Genomic DNA, 20,325 nt, shown 5'->3' with positions numbered 1-20,325 from the left:
TCAACAAATTGTTAAATATGCATTTACTTTTATCTTAGATTTTACACAAGATTCTTTTTAATAAATATCTATAATTATGGGCATTTCTGTATCTAACCACAATTCAGTTAAACCTCTACGAATAACTTTTTGTTCAACTTTTATATCTAATCTTAATAAGACTACCTAAATTGATGCAATTAACTTATATCTTCATGCTATTTTACATTGCAACTGATAATTTGTAATATATATGTATTTTTTATAAGAATGTTAATAAAAACATATTTTGTGTTAAACTATTTATTATACAGGTTACTTTGATTGCAAAATAAATGTGCTAATTAGTTAATTATTATTCTCTTATTTTAAATAAAAACAAACCTTGACAATATTGAATAATAATAGTATTAATCCTCCAACGTTCCAAGAAATTTTTTCATAATTACAATTTTTCATGAACACAACTATTCAAAATGAAACAATTTAACGGCCATATAATATTTATTACTACAACATTTTATTATTACAATTTAAAAAATACACTTATTTATTTAATGATTATAATGTATGATATATATATTATTACAATTTTAAAATATGGACTTATTTCTATAAGGATTATAAAGTATAATAATAATAATAATAATATTTAAGACAATTCCACATGTTCTGGATTAGAAGATGAATTTTTTGAATAGTAAATTTTGTAAATATTAATAAGAAGTATCATAATTAAAATTAAAATAACAACTCCCAACAATACGTTCAATATTGAAACTGCGCCTTTCGGTGAATCATTAGAATTCAGTTTTAAGGGGGCGGCCTTTTCAGAAAAATAATCCTTGTTTGTTAAGTTCTTAAGCATCTGTGACATGATAATATTATTTGATTTTAATTCGTTCGTATATTTTTCCAATGAAGACTCCTTAGTCGATATATTTTTAAACAATTGTAATATAAATTTATTATTTATTTTTAACTCTTTAACAATTTCATTTTCAGGGGTAACATTCTGACGTTCATCGTCGCCTTCAGATTTGTAAGAAGAAAAGTACTTGAAAAAGTTCGTGCTATTGAATTTATTATTAAAAAAGTCGTAAATTTCGGTTTCATGGAACGTTGAATTATTTTTAACAATATTTTTTAAAGAATCATTTTCACATGGAATGCCGAAGATGTTGCTCACAGAATAGTTTTCTCCTGAATCGAATTTAATATGCTTATCCTTAAATAGTCTTATTGAAGTCATAAGATGTTGACATTCCCATCGATTTCCGCTTATAAATATTTCGGTCAACTTAGGCATATATTTTAAATCAATAGTCAAATCAGTTAACTGATTATCTTTTAAATTGAGCGACTGTACTGATAAGTATGTAAATTCGAACATATTTTGTAGAAAGTTCCCTGCAAGATTTAGTTTCTCCAATTTTGTTAATGTATCAAACTCCCCAAGTGGTATCATCTGTAACAGATTATTTGCCCAATCTAATAATCTCAGTTCTGTTAATACTCTAATACATCCATAATAAAGTTTTGATAATTTGTTATTGTTTAATAATAATGTTTCAATCACATTTTTCTTATTAAAAGTGTTTGTTTCTAAAAAAGTTATATTATTAAAACTCAAATCGAGGTAAGTTAATTTATAAGAATTTTTAAACATTGAGGAGTTTATTTGGTTAATATTGTTATGATGGAGTCTAAGTTCTACAGTACTAAATCCTCCTTGAATACTTATTATATTGTTTGAACTCAAATCTAAATTTGTTGTATACGAGTTAGGCCAATTGTCAATGGTGAGAAGATTATTTGAAACATTAAAACTACGTAATCTATTTAGAGAATTGAGACTAGACGGCAATGTATGAATACGGTTGTCGTTTAAATTCAAAATACTCAAACTATCCAATCCAGATAATGCGTGTTCAGTAATATTCTCGATTTTATTGAATTCTAAGTACAGTTCTTCGAGTGTAAATAGATGATTAAATATTCCGTTTTCTATGCTACTTATAGAGTTGTGATCGAGATGAAGAATTCTTAAATTTTGCAAATTATTAAAACCTCCCGGCAGAATTTCTTTTACATTCAATGAGCTCAAGGATAGTTCGTTTGTACTTGAAAATTTGGTAAAATATGAAGATGGTATGGATGATAAAGAACCTTCAAGTGTTAGTTTTTTAGTTGCGGTTGGATAATCAAACTGTAGATGCGTAGCAGAACATGTTACGTAGTAATAGTCGTACGGGTTTGGGTTGTAATTGTAGTAGTAATTGTCATTATTATCTATGTACCCCGTTCCAGTACAGGAGTAACTGAATTTAATTTCACTTCCAGTTAACAGGAAAATTAAAAATATTCTCAATTCATCCATCCCTAAAATATTAAGAAGCTCTACAATAGTATTTAAGCGAGAAAAAATACCTTGAGTTACCATCTGACACTTTCGGAAACATTTACTTCGTTAAACTTTCACCCAACTGCGTTCGTCTCACAATGTTGTTATATTACAATGATACATTTTAACATAACTGATAATTTTTTTATCAACGATAATACTCGATCTACAGAATTCTTATAATCTGTACACAAACTTACTAAAATACTCAGTTAAGCTCAATTTGATGGTGTCTGAGAATTAATGTTTTTATTAATATGTAAATATAATTATAACCGCTCTTTTATAAGGTTAAATAAAATTGTTCCTATATGTTTACAAAAATCCGGACGGGTTCAATCACAGGAAAGTTTTATTTTTCATTCGGTGTTAAATACACATAAATATTAATATGATCCATGATATTTTTATTAGAAGTTCTATAGAATTACAACAATCAGTGTGATTACCTGTCTTATTATTAGATGTTTAGGAAGAACGGAAACATGTATTTATGATTTAAAAGTTTCTTAGCAAATATAACTTGCCTTCCACTTCTATTTAGACTTATTTTGAAAAAAATTTCAGTTCTTATTTTATCATGCCAAGGCTTTTAAATTTTTCTCATAGTAGTTTTTGAGATACAGTTTCTTTTCAAAAATTTTGACTGATGAGTTGATTTTGATTTAATGCCTGGTTCATTAAATTTTTAATTAATTAATATTCATTTCTTTTTGAAACATATCATATTAGCTTCTTTAATTCTGTCAGATTAATTAAATTCCTACAACTGAACCTATTTAACAAATTCAATTTTACTTTTCACAAATATTAAACGAAGAATTATTCAAAAAAGGAAATAATAATTTATGATAAATATTTGCCTCAACAAATTGTTAAATATGCATTTACTTTTATCTTAGACTTTACACAAGATTCTTTTTAATAAATATCTATAATTATGGGCATTTCTGTATCTAACCACAATTCAGTTAAACCTCTACGAATAACTTTTTGTTCAACTTTTATATTTAATCTTAATAAGACTACCTAAATTGATGCAATTAGCTTATATCTTCATGCTATTTTACATTGCAACTGATAATTTGTAATATATATGTATTTTTTATAAGAATGTTAATAAAAACATATTTTGTGTTAAACTATTTATTATACAGGTTACTTTGATTGCAAAATAAATGTTCTAATTAGTTAATTATTATTCTCTTAATTTAAATAAAAACAAACCTTGACGATATTGAATAATAATAGTATTAATCCTCAAAGGTTCCAAGAAATTTTTTCATAATTACAATTTTTCATGAACACAACTATTAAAAATGAAACAATTTAACGGCCATATAATATTTATTATTACAATTTAAAAATTACACTTATTTATTTAATGATTATAATGTATGATATATATAGTATATATATATATATATATATATATATATATTGTATCTATTGTTATAACATTTTATTATTACAATTTTTTAAATATAGACTTATTTCTATAAGGATTATAAAGTATAATAATTATAATATTTAAGACAATTCCACATGTTCTGGATTAGAAGATGAGTTTTTTGAATAGTAAATTTTGTAAATATTAATAAGAAGTATCATAATTAAAATTAAAATAACAACTCCCAACAATACGTTCAACATTGAAACTGCGCCTTTCGGTGAATCATTAGAATTCAGTTTTAAGGGGGCGGCCTTTTCAGAAAAATAATCCTTGTTTGTTAAGTTCTTAAGCATCTGTGACATGATAATATTATTTGATTTTAATTCGTTCGTATATTTTTCCAATGAAGACTCCTTAGTCGATATATTTTTAAACAATTGTAATATAAATTTATTATTTATTTTTAACTCTTTAACAATTTCATTTTCAGGGGTAACATTCTGACGTTCATCGTCGCCTTCAGATTTGTAAGAAGAAAAGTACTTGAAAAAGTTCGTGCTATTGAATTTATTATTAAAAAAGTCGTAAATTTCGGTTTCACGAAACGTTGAATTTCTGTCAGTTTTAAACGCCTCCAAATATTGTACAAACTTCGATTTAAGGAAACCACCTTGAAAATAATCGACCACTGAATTATTTTTAACAATATTTTCCAAAGAATCCACGATAGAAATTGTATCATTCATGGTCTTGTCAGCGAACAATTTAAGTGACTCGAAATATTTATAAAAATTACTCTTGAAGAAATCGTTGTTGAAGTAATTGAAAAGTGACACGTTTGGTTTTTCGGGTTTCGTATTGTGTGTGTGAATTAACGAATCGGATTTCGTGTACGCATTATTTTCACATAGAATGCCGAAGATGTTGCTCACAGAATAGTTTTCACCTGAATCGAATTTAATATGCTTATCATTAAGCTGTCTTATTGAAGTCATAAGATGTTGACATTCCCATCGATTTCCGCTTATAAATATTTCAGTCAACTTAGGCATATATTTTAAATCAATAGTCAAATCAGTTAACTGATTATCTTTTAAATTGAGCGACTGTATTGATAAGTATGTAAATTCGAACATATTTTGTAGAAAGTTCCCTGCAAGATTTAGTTTCTCCAACTTTGTTAAAGTATCAAACTCCCCAAGTGGTATTATCTGTAACAGATTATTTGACAAATCTAATAATCTCAGTTCTGTTAATACTCTAATACATCCATAATGAAGTTTTGATAATTTGTTATTGTTTAATAATAATGTTTCAATCACATTTTTCTTATTAAAAGTGTTTGTTTCTAAAAAAGTTATATTATTAAAACTCAAATCGAGGTAAGTTAATTTATAAGAATTTTTAAACATTGAGGAGTTTATTTGGTTAATATTGTTATGATGGAGTCTAAGTTCTACAGTACTAAATCCTCCTTGAATACTTATTATATTGTTTGAACTCAAATCTAAATTTGTTGTATACGAGTTAGGCCAATTGTCAATGGTGAGAAGATTATTTGAAACATTAACACTACGTAATCTATTTAGAGAATTGAGACTAGACGGCAATGTATGAATACGGTTGTCGTTTAAATTCAAAATACTCAAACTATCCAATCCAGATAATGCGTGTTCAGTAATATTCTCGATTTTATTGAATTCTAAGTACAGTTCTTCGAGTGTAAATAGATGATTAAATATTCCGTTTTCTATGCTACTTATAGAGTTGTGATCGAGATGAAGAATTCTTAAATTTTGCAAATTATTAAAACCTCCAGGCAGAATTTCTTTTATATTCAATGAGCTCAAGGATAGTTCGTTTGTACTGGAAAATTTGGTAAAATATGAAGATGATATGGATGATAAAGAACCTTCAAGTGTTAGTTTTTTAGTTGCGGTTGGATAATCAAACTGTAGATGCGTAGCAGAACATGTTACGAAGTAATAGTCGTACGGGTTTGGGTTGTAATTGTAGTAGTAATTGTTATTATTATTTCTGTACCCCGTTCCAGTACAGGAGTAACTGAATCTAATTTCACTTCCAGTTAACAGGAAAATTAAAAATATTCTTAATTCATCCATCCCTAAAATGTTAAGAAGCTCTACAATAGTATTTAAGCGAGAAAAAATACCTTGAGTTACCATCTGACACTTTCGGAAACATTTACTTCGTTAAACTTTCACTCAACTGCGTTCGTCTCACAATGTTGTTATATTACAATGATACATTTTAATATAACTGATAATTCTGTTTTTAATGATAAAACTCAGCCTATTGAATACTTATAATTTGTACACTAACATACTCACACACTGGGCTAAACTGAATTTAATAAATGAAACTTATTGGTGTCTGAGAATTTTTATTTTCATTTATTTATAAACTTAATTATTATTATTTTAACTTATTAATTAAAAGTTTATGGAGGACGGAAGAAGGTATCGATTTGAAATTTTTATAGCAACTTCTTTATTTATTTATTTTGAACAAAATTTCAGAACTGATTTGGCCTGTATTTTCTAGATTTTTACATTCTACATGTAATAGCAAGTAAAATTATCATACCATGTCCTATATCTAAAACTTATGGCTCTTACATTGTTTCCATAATAGTTTTTGCATTCCAGGCATTTTTTTTTCAAAAATTTTGTCTGATGAATTATTTCAACTTTAAGAATTCTTCTTTATTATTTTTTTTTTTTAATAATTTTAGTTTACCGTAAATATGCTTGATTCTTTAAGTTTTTAATCAATTAATTAATTAATTTAATAAATTACTATAATTAAACCTGTTTAAAAGACTCAATTTTGCTTTTATAATATTTAACCAATCAATTCAAAATTGTTAATTGTGCACTTACCTTTAACTTAGATGTCATACATTTTAAACATTAATTAAAACACATGTTAATGTATATATATTTTACAATATTATTTTTTCATTACATTAATTAATACATTATATTATAAGTTACAAATACAATAAAAAATTACGTACAATTAAGATAATTCAACAAGTTCTGGCGAAGACGTAGATATTTTTCCCTGATAAACTTGGTAAAGTTGTACAAGAAGCAACAAAATGAGGATAGTTATAATAAATCCCTGCGTTATGTAATTAGTTACTGGAATTGAATCTTTCTGTAAATCTTCGGATTTCTGTTTCAAAGCAACACCTCCTAAACCCCTCATTTCAGATGTCAGGTTTCTAATAAGTATAATGTTGTTTTTTGACTTCAATTCATCTTGAACATATTTTTCCAAATTATCTTCTCTGGATGTTAAATTTTTGAGTATTTCTAACATTATACTGTTATATGATTTCAATTCACCTGTAGTATTTATGTGTTCAATATCCATTTCAGGTTTATATGAATATAAAAATTTAAAAAAGTTTGTGTGATTAAACTTTTTATCAAAAAATTCATACATTTCAGTTTCAGGAAACGATAAATTTTTACCAGATTTAAAACTATTTAAATATTTTACAAAATTTGATTTGAGAAAGCCGTATTGAAAATAATCGGAGATCGAGTTATTTTTGAAAATATTTTGTACAGAATTTTTGATTGAATCAATTGTATCTGTGTAATTTAAACCTTTGTCGGTGAATGATTGAAAATATTTATAAAAATTGCTGTTAAAAAAATCGCGGTTAAAATATTGAAGCAATGTCGACGAATTTGGTGGTTTTGATTGCGCTGCATTTTGTTCTATCGAATCCGATTTAGTATATTTATTATTATCACATGGAATGCCTAAAATATTACTACCAGAGTAGTTGCGGCCAGTGTCAAATTTAACTTTTCTATCATTAAGATCTCTTATTATATTAATAAGGTTTTGGCAGTCCCACCCATTCCCGCTTATAAAAATTTCAGTCATATGTGGCATGTATTTTAAATTGACATAAAAGTCACGCAATAAATTATCCCTTAGATTGAGTGATCGAATTTGTAAATACGTAAAGTCAAACATATGTTTTAATAAATTACCTGATAGATCTAAATTTGTGAGTTGTTGTAATGAATCAAATTCACCAACTGGTATTTCTTTTAAACAGTTATTAGACAAGTTCAGTAATTTCAATTCAACAAACATTCTAAAACATCCGGCAGGAATTTTAATCAACAAATTGTTGTTTAATTTCAATGTTTCAATTGAATTATTTCTATCGAAAGTGTTTATGTCTATTGATGTTAAACTATTAAAACTTAAGTCAACATGAATTAAAAAATGGGCATATCGGAACATCGAATTACTGATGTTATTAATATTGTTATGATTGAGTATAATTGTAGTAACACCGAAATCAATTTGAAAACTTGATATATTGTTTGAACTTAAGTCTAAATATTTAACGCGGTGGTTGTATAAATTTTCAATGGAGATAAAATTATTCCCAATATAAATACTCTGAAGATTACCAAGAAAATTAATACTTTGGGATATTTGGTGAAGACGATTTTCACTTAAATTCAAAATTTTCAAATTATTCAATCCAGCAAATGCGTGATCAGTAATATTTTCAATTTTATTAAATTCTAAGTACAATTCCTCGAGATAAATTAATGAATTAAAAATTCCATCCCCTAAATTAGTTAAATTATTTTTATTTAAATGTAGAACTTTTAAGTTGTTTAATCTATTAAACGCTCCCGGAATAATTTTTAATATTTTTAAAGACTCCAAATTTAACTTTTGAGTATAATAATATTTTGTAAAATATAAAGAAGGTATAGATGACATCGAACCATAAAGTTTTAGTTCTAAGACTTCTTCTGGTGAATTAAAATCTAGATCATTTGTATCACATGTAAACATTCTACCATAATTGCCATCTCCTGTGCTGTGACAAGAAAAACTGAACTGAAATTTATTTTTTGTTAAAAGAATAATCAACAAAATTTTGATTGCGGACATCCCTGAAAGGATACGAAATTAGCATATGTTGCAACACATTTTAGAACTTTAAGTTATTATGATTGTTGTTAGATATAAATGACAATATGTAAAGTAGGTAACATACCTCCAATTGTAATAGGCGATATACACAAAAAAATGTATTATTCGAACATTCACTCAACTGATATTGATTCAATGTGACGGTTTGTTAAAGTGAATGAGACATTGCCAGAACTTCATAATATAACTGATAATATACTCTCATATATATATATATATATATATATATATATATATATATATATATATATTATTTTCCTTGATAATCTTCAGAGTATTTATATTGGGAATAATTTTCTCTACACTGATTATTTATTCAGCCACCGCGTAAAATATTTAGACTTAAGCAATATATCAAGTTTTCAAATTTGTTTCAGTGTTAATAAAGTTATACTCAATCATAACAATATTAATAACATCAATAATTCGATGTTCCGATATGCCCTTTCTTTTAAGTTCTGTTGACTTAAGTTTTAACAATTTAACATCAATAGACATAAACACTTTCTATAATATTGATTCAATTGAAATATTGGAATTAAACAACAATTTGTTGATTAAAATTCTAGCCGGATGTTTTAGAATGTTCGTTGAATTGAAATTACGGAACTTGTCCAATAACTGTTAAAAGAAATACCAGTTTGTGAATTTGATTCATTAACAAAACTCACAAATTTAGATCTATCAAGTAATTTATTAAAATATATGTTTGACTTTACGTATTTACAAATTCGATCACTCAATCTAAGGGATAATTTATTGCGTGACTTTTATGTCAATTTAAAATACATGCCACATATGACTCAAATTTTTATAAGCGGGAATGGGGGGGGACTGTCAAAACCTTATTAATATAATAAGATCTTAATGATAGAAAAATTAAATTTGACACTGGCTGCAACTACTCTGGTAGTAATATTTTGGGCATTTCATGTGATAATACTAAATCGGATTCGATAGAACAAAATGCGGCGCAATCAAAACCACCAAATTCGACGACATTGCTTCAATATTTTAACCGCGATTTTTTTAACAGCAATTTTTGTAAATATTTTCAATCATTCACCGACAAAGGTTTAAATTACACAGATACAATTGATTCAATCAAAAATTCTGTACAAAATATTTTCAAAAATAACTCGATCTCCGATTATTTTCAATACGGCTTTCTCAAATCAAATTTTGTAAAATATTTAAATAGTTTTAAATCTGGTAAAAATTTATCGTTTCCTGAAACTGAAATGTATGAATTTTTTGATAAAAAGTTTAATCACACAAACTTTTTTAAATTTTTATATTCATATAAACCTGAAATGGATATTGAACACATAAATACTACAGGTGAATTGAAATCATATAACAGTATAATGTTAGAAATACTCAAAAATTTAACATCCAGAGAAGATAATTTGGAAAAATATGTTCAAGATGAATTGAAGTCAAAAAACAACATTATACTTATTAGAAACCTGACATCTGAAATGAGGGGTTTAGGAGGTGTTGCTTTGAAACAGAAATCCGAAGATTTACAGAAAGATTCAATTCCAGTAACTAATAACATAACGCAGGGATTTATTATAACTATCCTCATTTTGTTGCTTCTTGTACAAATTTACCAAGTTTATCAAGAAAAAGTATCTGCGTCTTCGCCAGAACATTAATTAATTGTTGAATTATCTTAATTATACGCAATTTTTTATTGTATTTGTAATTTATAAAACAATATATTAATGTAATGAAAAAATAATATTGTAAAATATTGAAATATTATGAATTATACGTTGCTTACATTTACATGTGTTTTAGTTAATGTTTAAAATGTATTACATCTAAGTACACATTTCACAATTTTGGAAAAGTAAAATTGAGTCTTTTGAATAGGTTTAATTATAGTAATTTAATAAATTTTAGACAATGAAAAAAGTTTATTAATAACTTTGAAACGGAAATTAATATTAATTGATTAAAAAATAAAATTGAATCAGGCGTGTTTACATTAAACAAAAATTATTTAAAAAAATAATAAAGAAGATTTCTTAAAGTTAAAATAATTCATCAGATAAAAAATTTGGAAAAAAAATACCTGAAAAGCAAAAACTCTTATGAAAACAATGTAAAAGCCATTAGGTTTAGGTACAGGACATGGTATAATAATTTTACTTGCTATTACATGTAGAATGTAAAAATTTAGAAAATACAAGCCAAGCCAGACTTGTACTTTTGTTTAAAATAAATAAATAAAGATGTTGAAGTCAAGTTATATCTGCTATAAAAATTTCAAACCGATATCTTTTTCCGTCCTCCATATACTTCTAATTAGTAAGTTAGGTGAATCATCCTGTATATTGTAATTCTATAGAACTTCTAATAAAAATAATACTTTTCAGTGATTGAATCTCGTTCATTAATAATTTAAGTTATAATTAAATTTACATATTAATAAAAATATTAATTCTCAGAGACCAATAAGTTTGATTTATTAAATTGTCATATAATAGAGAATATTATTACAATTTTTAAGTTAATTAATTGCTTCATAATTTTTCAGCTTAGTTGCTCCTGTGCATTATGCTTATAGTTTGGTTTTTTTTTAGTTTCCAAAATGTGTCAATGACAATATCAACAATCAACTTAAACAAATTCCAGGCTCTAGCTTCAACAATTGACAAATTTTTCATTCTTAGTAATTTTTTAAAAAAACCTAAAAACCGTCTACAACTGATTTATTCATAACTTTATAATTTGTTTTCAGTAGTTCATTTTTTATTAAAAGTGCTATCTTGATTTAAGAAAAAAAGTGGACACAACCTTTTAATTTCTATTTATTAATTTTTAATACCATATAAATAGATATTGCTAATGTTCATTCATCTTTAATTTAAATGATTGTTTTGCCAAATCTTGAGTTTTACTCAAATATATTAGAGCAACTCCAGAATCTCAATATAAATCAAAAAGCCAAATCTTATGGGAAAACCATTGTGTAGTGGGATATAAAAGGCAGAAAACAACTTTATACGAGTATTGTATATTTCTAAATATCTCCAAGTTACCTATTACGGCTGCTGAACCTGAAAATTGCGAAATATTGCGTTTTTAATTCCCATAAAACACAAACTAACCGTGACCCAGCCTGAGAAAGTGGTTTAAGAATTTATATCGGCGCGTATTGAATATTGTTTAATTATGTGCGTCCAGTGGACATAATTAAGTAAAATAAATAATTTAATTATTTTAATTATAATTTGTCAATTTTCTAACATTTCAGTTCCTTTTTTCAATACTTTCTTGTCTTAATTTTACGTTAAGGTCAATATTTAATTTGAATCTAAAATTATTATAACAAATATACAAAAGTATTTGTATAAAACACCGACAAAGTACCGCTTGTTTTATGTTGAAGGTATTGGAGAGTAAATTTTGACCGCACCTCTTATTGTATTATGACTTAATATGAAAATATTTTATTAAATAACGAATACGAATAACGAATTAATTGCAGTTTGTAATTGCGTTGCTCAAACGACAGTCATTTGAATATAAAATAAAATAACGTTCCACTGCAATTAAGCCTTCTAACATAGGAGAGAAGTGGCGTTTTTTCAAATGCAATCCTAACAAGGATGAAGATGATCCGATCGTCCTTGGAAGCAACCTGGACAGCCAATTGTTTATTCTAATCGATGGCTCCTTAGTGGCACGTAGCACGTAGCCGTGCTGCAGTAATTTAATAATTAAAATGTTTTTGCAACGCTCTTTTTGGTGGGATCTCGGAGACGGACAAGGTTAAAAATTGGAGATATTGGTCGCGTTTAGACCGCGTTTACTTCATTTAAGTTTTTTTGTTGTGGTTACAAGTGTGATTTTGCGAAATGCGGACGTTCTGTGTGCTGTTGGTGTTGGTTGTGACTGTTTGTGAGTGTCAGGTGCGGCTTTTCGAACAGATTAGGAGGATGTTTAACTTTAATGGTGGTGCACAGGTGAACAGTGACATCCATTTAAAAGAGGAGTATGATTTTATCATAATTGGAGCAGGTACATAATTCTTTAGAAATTGTACTCAATCCTCACCAACTATTACTTTAAAAATATTATTCCTTTTTATTAATGCGTAATCTCCGGAAATAAATAATTATTTTTTACAGGATAACGACTATCTTTTGATTCATTTCCTTCTGTTTCAATGATTAAAACTTTGTTTCATTTAAATTTATCTAAAATATTAAGTGTTCTACATACATTGTCAGTATAATGAATAATTCTATTTATTGCCACAAGAAACTAACACAAAAAATTAATATTGGCAGACTGGCGATAGAAGTAAAAACTTAGAACTTAGAAAGTATCGCGAAAAAAGCGGCATCCATTGTCGTTTTATGTTTTCTAGTACAGAGTTTTCGATCATTGGACATATTTATGATTTATGATTTATTCCTTGAAAGTACATCAGAAATAAAGATAATCCTGAAAATTTCGAATACTTCTATTCTCCTCTATGAACCCTCCACTTTCAAAACAGTAATAGATATTAGCGTCAAATTCATTTCCACCTTAGCTGGAGACCTTTAACGAAACCACTGCTTTAGTAAAATTTTATCTGATTTCAAAATGCTCTCAAATGTACCGCTGTAACTCATCCTCTAGTTCCAGGATTTTATTCTTGAAGTCTAGTTTTCGGGTACCTCTTGAAACGCCGATAGACACATAGTTTATTGGTCTAAAGAAGTTTTCACTCACAAAAATAATTTAAATATTGACTAACAATCAACACGTTTAAAGAATTATTATTATATTTATTTATTTAGGATCAGGTGGAAGCGTTGTGGCTAACAGACTATCAGAAAACCCTAACTGGTCAGTTCTTCTTTTGGAAGCTGGAAAAGATGAAATCTTCCTGACGGACATACCTTTATTGGCCGCCTTGCAAACCGTAACTTCATATAATTGGGGCTACAAAAGCCAGAAGCAAGATTCCGCATGTTTGGGATTGATAGACGGTCGATGTAACATACCCAGAGGGAAAGGACTCGGAGGCACCTCTTTAATCAATTTCCTCTTGTACACACGCGGCAACAAACAAGACTTCGACCAATGGGAGAGTTTCGGCAACAAAGGCTGGAGTTACAAAGACGTCCTGCCTTACTTCATCAAGTCCGAAAATTGCACCTTGTGCACCGACATTGATCAGGAAATGCACGGAACCAGTGGTTACCTGAACATAGAACATCCCAGCTTCGAAACTCCTTTAACCAAAGCCTTCATCAAGGCTGGTGAGGTGTTCGGCTACAAAAACAACGATCCGAACGGTCGACACAGCCTAGGCTTCTCGAAAGTCCAAGCTACGATGAAGAACGGTGCGAGGTGCAGCGCCTCCAAAGCGTTCCTCAAATCCGTCATGGACCGACCAAACTTGGACGTATCAATCGAGTCACGCGTGACTAAAATAATAATTGATCCGGAAACGAAGCAAACCAAAGGCGTTGAATTTATTAAGAACAAACAGGTTCACAGGATCCGTGCCAGGAAGGAAGTGGTCTTATCCGCAGGCGCCATCAACAGTCCTCACCTCCTGATGTTGTCCGGCGTCGGACCAAAGGAGGACTTAACCAAAGTCGGAATTCCGGTGATACAAGACCTACAAGTCGGCTACAACTTGCAAGACCACATGGCCATGTCCACCTTGGCGTTCACCGTCAACGAGTCGATCACCATATCCGATTTACAAATGCAAAACCCCTTGCACATCTACAACTATTTAACGTACGGAAAGGGGCCGTACACCGTGCCGGGGGGCGCCTTGGCCCTCGCCTTCGTACAGACTAAGTACAACGAAATTCCGGACTATCCGGACATGGAGCTGGTCTTGGGAGCGGGTGCTTTGAACGGCGACCTGTACGGAAGTTTGCGCAATTTGCTTGGTATTCCGAACAGTTTGTTCAACAGGGTGTATCTTCCGCTTTTGGGACGGCCCGCCTTTAGCATCGCCACCGTGCTGATGCGACCCAAGAGTCGGGGACGCGTTCTCATCCGGGATTCGAATCCTTTGCATTGGCCTATATACAAGCATAATTATTTCACTGAAAAAGATGATGTTGATACTATGGTGGAAGGTATCAAAATGGTGAGTAGCATTTTTACCGGTACTATAAACAACATATTTATGTCAAATTGATTTTTATATAATTTTCTTTAATTTATATTTCACGATAGGTGTATGTTGTAACTGAAGGTTATGTGATGCAATTTGTTTGTTGATATGATTATATCAATATATATATATATATATATATATATATATATATATATATATATTGATACTAACATTCTAGGAAATATATATTCAAACTAATTTTATTATTTGCTAAATACTATGTGTTGGTAATGTTACTTCTATAATAACTCTAAATTATATTAAACATAACATATTATTTAAGTTAAAATTGTGGAAGACTTCTTACGAATGTCGTAATGTTCGTTTAATTTAAACACTTATAGTCATTTAATCGCGTACAAAATCACCGGTGTTAATTTTGTAATAAATCCCAGAATGTTTGCGCAATCCATTCTCTACAATGATATTTCAAGATTACACACAATAATTTCAAGAACATCTTAGAAAGGTTAAGTTTACATTGTAATTAACAGACATGTAATTTTTTAGAGTCAATGTCAAAAATATTTAGGCGCTTTAGTTTTTGATAGCCTGTTACAGATTTTAATAAAACAAATATTCGAACAATGCTAGACTTTGGACTGTTAAGAGCCAGCTCTTTGGCAATCTGAAGTGATTTCGTGTTAAGGTTAACGTTGAACTTTTCCCAATTTTTGTTTCTCGTTCGTTTCGCAATTAATTTCATCGTCCGTGACATTCCCATGATCGATCAAGAGACCACACAAAGTAAATAACGTAAACAATTTCATTTATATCTACAGTTGTTCGAGTTTATTCGACGATTATTTCATAACGTTTCACTAGCACGAGTGGCTAATATCTTCAGAGGTCTAATTTGGCCCGTGTCACTTTGACATATGATTAACAACTAAATGACAACTTAGACAACTGATTTTGGTGTTTCTGAGTACTGCCGTCTATATTTTATCAAGCTTCAAGGCTTCTTCTTTTCTGTTGAAGTTGTTTCCGTGTTTAGGGATTTCTATTGTTTTCTTAATCATTCTCTTGTGATATCCAGTTGTCGAGGCAAGCAATTGTGTATCTTGGAATTTTATCTTATGATTTCTATCTAACAGTGCATGTTCAGGTATAGCACACTTGTCTGATTGTCCTAGGATGCAGTTTCGTTTGTATCATCATTGTGGATCTTTTCCGTACGTGCCTTACTGAAAGCTATTTCGTTTGGAACAACAAATTCTACGAACAGACTGAAGGATTAGCCATGGGCAGTCTTCTTAGTCCAGTGATTGCCAATTTCTTTATGGAAAAGTTTGAACAAAAAGCGATTGAAACTTCCAAATACAAACCTTCTGTTTGGTATCGTTACGCGGATGTTACTTTCGTAATTTGGAAACATGGACATGAAAAACTAGATCAGTTTCTAAAACACCTGAACTCTCAACATAACAATATCAAATTCACAATGGAATTGGAGAAGTAAAATCAAATATCTTTTTTGAATGTCTTAGTCAAAAGGGTGGGTGAACATTTGGACCACACAGTATAAAGAAAACCTACACATATCGATCGGTATCTACATAAACTATCTAACCATCATCCTAGTCAAAAACAAGGGGTCATCAAAACACTAATCGAATGAGCCAAAAGGATATGTGCCACACATCACCTCAGTGAAGAACAAATGCACTTGGAAAAAACACCACAGGCCAACGGATTCAAAGGCTCAGAAATAAGACATGCAATGAGACATCATACTAATAATAAAGATCCACCTAGTGAGGTCACAATTGATAAAGCTTTTCTCCCATATTATATGTAAAGTTACCGATAGAAATAGAAACATATTATTAAAACATAATATTCATACTGTTTTTACATCAACAAGGAAGATTCAACACAGTCTCAGATCTGCCAAAGATAGGTGAGACCATCAAACAGCTTCTAGGAGATACCGCATACCGTGCTCTCGCGGGAAAATATACATTGATACCACAAAACGTTCAATAGGGACTAGGAATAAGGAACACAAAGGAAACAGCATCGTAGGACAATCAGACAAGTCTGCTGTAGCTGAACATGCACTGTTAGACGGAAATCATAAGATAAAATTCCAAGCTACACTATTGTTTGCCTCGACAACTGGATATCATAAGAGAATGATTAGAGAAGCAATTGAATTTCATAAACAGCTTGATAAAATATGTACACCAGTGTTCAAAAACCTCAACCTTTTCAATTTCATTTATTACGTTTCCATTTTTCCAGGCAATTTCATTAACTAAAACGTCCCACTTTCAAAAACTGGGGGCGACCCTGAACACCATCCCGTTCCCGGGCTGCGACCATCTACCCTTCGACACGGACAAGTACTGGTCTTGCGCGGTGCGTCGTGTCTCCACCACGTTGGGCCACCAGGTGGGCACATGTAAAATGGGGCCACGGTCTGATCCGGCCGCCGTGGTGGACCACGAGTTGCGGGTACACGGAGTACGTGGTCTGAGGGTGGTCGACGGTTCCATCATGCCCAACGTGGTGGCTGGACACACCAACGCTGTGATAATCATGATCGGCGAAAAGGCTGCTGATATGATCAAGACTAGTTGGAATTATGTTTAGATTCAGTTTTATTTGTAAACCAACTGTGTTCTTTGTTATGTTTTATTTGTGAGTCAAATATTTGGTAAATACTTTTAGTTAATACATAAAAGTTACTTATTATTATTAAGATTGTATATTTTTAAAGTACCAAAATTCATTAAAATGTCTAGAGTGGTATTATACGTGGTGATATGATTTTGAAAACTGATCCTTATATTAAAATTTAAGATATTATATTAAATTAAATATTTTACCTTAATTTCGAAACACCTTGCATATAAAAAATTATTAATTAGTAATCATTATAAATTGTATATTTTTAAAGTAGGTAAACAATTGATTTTACAGTAGTTACAGCATCAATTTACTCTTTTCTAAGTCGAATTATGAAGGAAAATTTTCAAAAGACGTCTATCTCCTGGTGGGATTGGAGATATTGTGGGATTTTTACGAACTAAAAATCCAGCCTCCATCGTACGACTTCCAAGAGTCATAACCAATAGGTGGCATATACAGTAGGAAAAGCGTTTAACCCGTCTGAATTTAGAGAGAGATATCATGCATGACAGAGACAGTAGAAGTCTGTCCCATAGTGGGACACTTACTGTCTCTATTGTTCATGTTGTTTTTTTCAGGATTCAAATGGTACAAACTCTTTCCGCATTGTAAGAAGAAACTAATATATGGATTGAAAAGAAAAAAACAAAACCGTTTGATCCGACTGCATTTTAAGAGAGACCTCATACACGGCAGAGACAGTAAAAGTCTGCAAATTGACTTTGTAGTCGGAATCTTTTACTGTCTTATATATATCTCAAAATTTAGTAGAAGCAAAGGATTTCCAGTCGGTATATTCAGGGCATATATTGATGAGCTGAACTTAGAGGACGAAAGGCAAGCAAAGGTTCCAGCCCGTGACAACTGAATTTAGGAGAACAAAATCAATCCTGAAAATTTGGAGAATCTTTCTTGGGAGGGATTGGAATTTTGGTTGGATCCGTTAGCTTCCGATCACCAGTGGTGTGTGAAGTGGTAGTAAGCCACAGAACCACCATAAGGTGGTGTAGTTGATAATTTCTTGAAATTAATTTAATAAAACTTTTTAGTGTCAAATTAAAAAAATAAGAAGTAAATATTTTATATTATACAGCAACCTTTAATGAAATATTTTAAGGTAGGTAGACAACCCATATTACACCAAGAGGTTTGGCATCGGTTCACTATTTCACATTAATTACGTTCTTTGTTAATATAAAAAACGACAAATTAAAAAAATAATAAAAAAAAAATGATTTCATTTTACGTAGCCTAATTAAATATTTTTATTACAGTCACCGAAATAATAATTCAGATCGCATTTGAAACAATTCCACTTAGCAATTCATTGTTACAAACAATCACCGGATGTGAATGTTTATTTAAACTAAAGCTAGTAATGAGATCTCTACACTTTATAACATTTTAACGCTATTTAATGCACGCCCTTTCGAATTTTAATAATGCGATTTATAAATTTAATGTCTAGAATTGGATGACTCATGTATTATTATATTCGATTGTGCATTATTAAGTTTGTACGTACTTATCTTACAATTACCTTATCTAGCTGTAATACTAGTGCCACATGTTATTATAATTAAGTGATACTAATTTAAAAAAATATATAATATAATGTAAGTAAAATAACATACAAAAAATTCATTCATCAAGTATGTATACAAAACTACAATAGTACTTATTAATGAAATAGTATTATTACCTGATGAATGAAAGAATATTATTTATATTATTGATACAGAAATAAAAAACAGGAATCTTAATGGTTAATAATTTTGTGCTTTTTACTTATATTATATTAAATAATAAATCTTATATTTTGGGAATGTTGTATATTTTTTATTTAATACATTTCTATAAAACTAAAATTACATAAATTTATAATTTATATACGTGAATATTAATATAAATTTTGTGTTATGAAAATTAGACTACTACAAAAATTATATGATATATAAGTTAATAACGAATAGTACATAAAAAATAAATGGTTTAAATAAATTTAACTTAAATAAAAAAAAATCTAATCTTTTACTATAATCATTGGACATATAATATTTTTTCTATTAAAAAAATTGTAATTACTTACAATATGTAATTACCGACAAGAAAACATAAATTCGCAAATCTTTATATTAAAACTATTTCTAGTTGAATTTTATAGTATAAAAAAATAAATAGGAAATAAAACTCTTAAAATATCTCATAAATTGAAAAAATTAAATTGTTATTAAAAATTAAATTGACAAATTTCTTGTAAAAGTAGTATAATATAGAACTGAAATTTGACAATTTGACATCAATTATGTTATTACTAATTTATTTTACAAAAAAATTTCACTTTTAGTTTCACCGGAAGATCATTCTATATATTGTTGAGTATTTCAATTCTACATGTTACATGTTTTAGTTATTAAATTTTTTCCAAATATTTTGACAGATTGATCTAATTAAAATATTTGTTTGTTTGGTGGAAAGTTTATTTATGTTAATCAAAGACTATCCTCTAAGGAACCATTATTTATATTTCCCAAATTTTATACAGGGTGTTCATTATTTACATTTAATTTTGAGTATTTTAAAATATGATATGAAAGTGATTCTCAACCTTTTTTGCCGTGACACATTTTTATCAATTTCAAAATTTGACGACACACGAAGAAAAAGGTAAGTTTAAAAATTGTTACTTACCTTACGATTGATAAAAGTAACTATTTTCTATTCATATAATGGATAATTGATGGAGCCCCAAAT

General features: G+C 29.1%; 3 protein-coding genes across 3 annotated transcripts; 1 reads left to right on the top strand and 2 right to left on the bottom strand.

Moving 5' to 3' along the window:
• Positions 1–57: 57 nt before the first annotated feature.
• LOC126264780 (leucine-rich repeat protein SHOC-2-like) lies at positions 58–5,999 on the bottom strand. The gene is made up of 4 exons (XM_049964067.1): positions 5,960–5,999; positions 5,689–5,901; positions 746–2,148; positions 58–165 (listed from the first exon to the last, which is right to left on the bottom strand). Exons 1-4 carry the CDS (start codon positions 5,979–5,981, stop codon positions 58–60), a joined length of 1,746 nt encoding a protein of 581 aa, XP_049820024.1. The 5' UTR covers positions 5,982–5,999.
• Positions 6,000–6,725: 726 nt separating this feature from the next.
• Positions 6,726–8,623, bottom strand: LOC126265074 (leucine-rich repeat-containing protein egg-6-like). Its single transcript, XM_049965569.1, has one exon. The coding sequence runs from the start codon at positions 8,565–8,567 to the stop codon at positions 6,819–6,821; it is 1,749 nt and encodes a 582-aa protein (XP_049821526.1). The 5' UTR covers positions 8,568–8,623; the 3' UTR covers positions 6,726–6,818.
• A 3,854-nt stretch (positions 8,624–12,477) lies between these two features.
• LOC109608562 (glucose dehydrogenase [FAD, quinone]-like) lies at positions 12,478–17,676 on the top strand. Its single transcript, XM_020025010.2, has 3 exons — positions 12,478–12,818; positions 13,589–14,904; positions 17,182–17,676. The coding sequence occupies exons 1-3, from the start codon at positions 12,656–12,658 to the stop codon at positions 17,530–17,532; spliced, it is 1,830 nt and encodes a 609-aa protein (XP_019880569.1). The 5' UTR covers positions 12,478–12,655; the 3' UTR covers positions 17,533–17,676.
• The last annotated feature ends 2,649 nt before the right edge of the window (positions 17,677–20,325 follow it).

Source organism: Aethina tumida, chromosome 3 (genome assembly GCF_024364675.1).
Source record: "Aethina tumida isolate Nest 87 chromosome 3, icAetTumi1.1, whole genome shotgun sequence".
Lineage (NCBI taxonomy): Eukaryota > Metazoa > Arthropoda > Insecta > Coleoptera > Nitidulidae > Aethina > Aethina tumida.
Note: the sequence above shows the minus strand (reverse complement) of the source record. Positions and strands in the feature narration are given on the sequence as shown.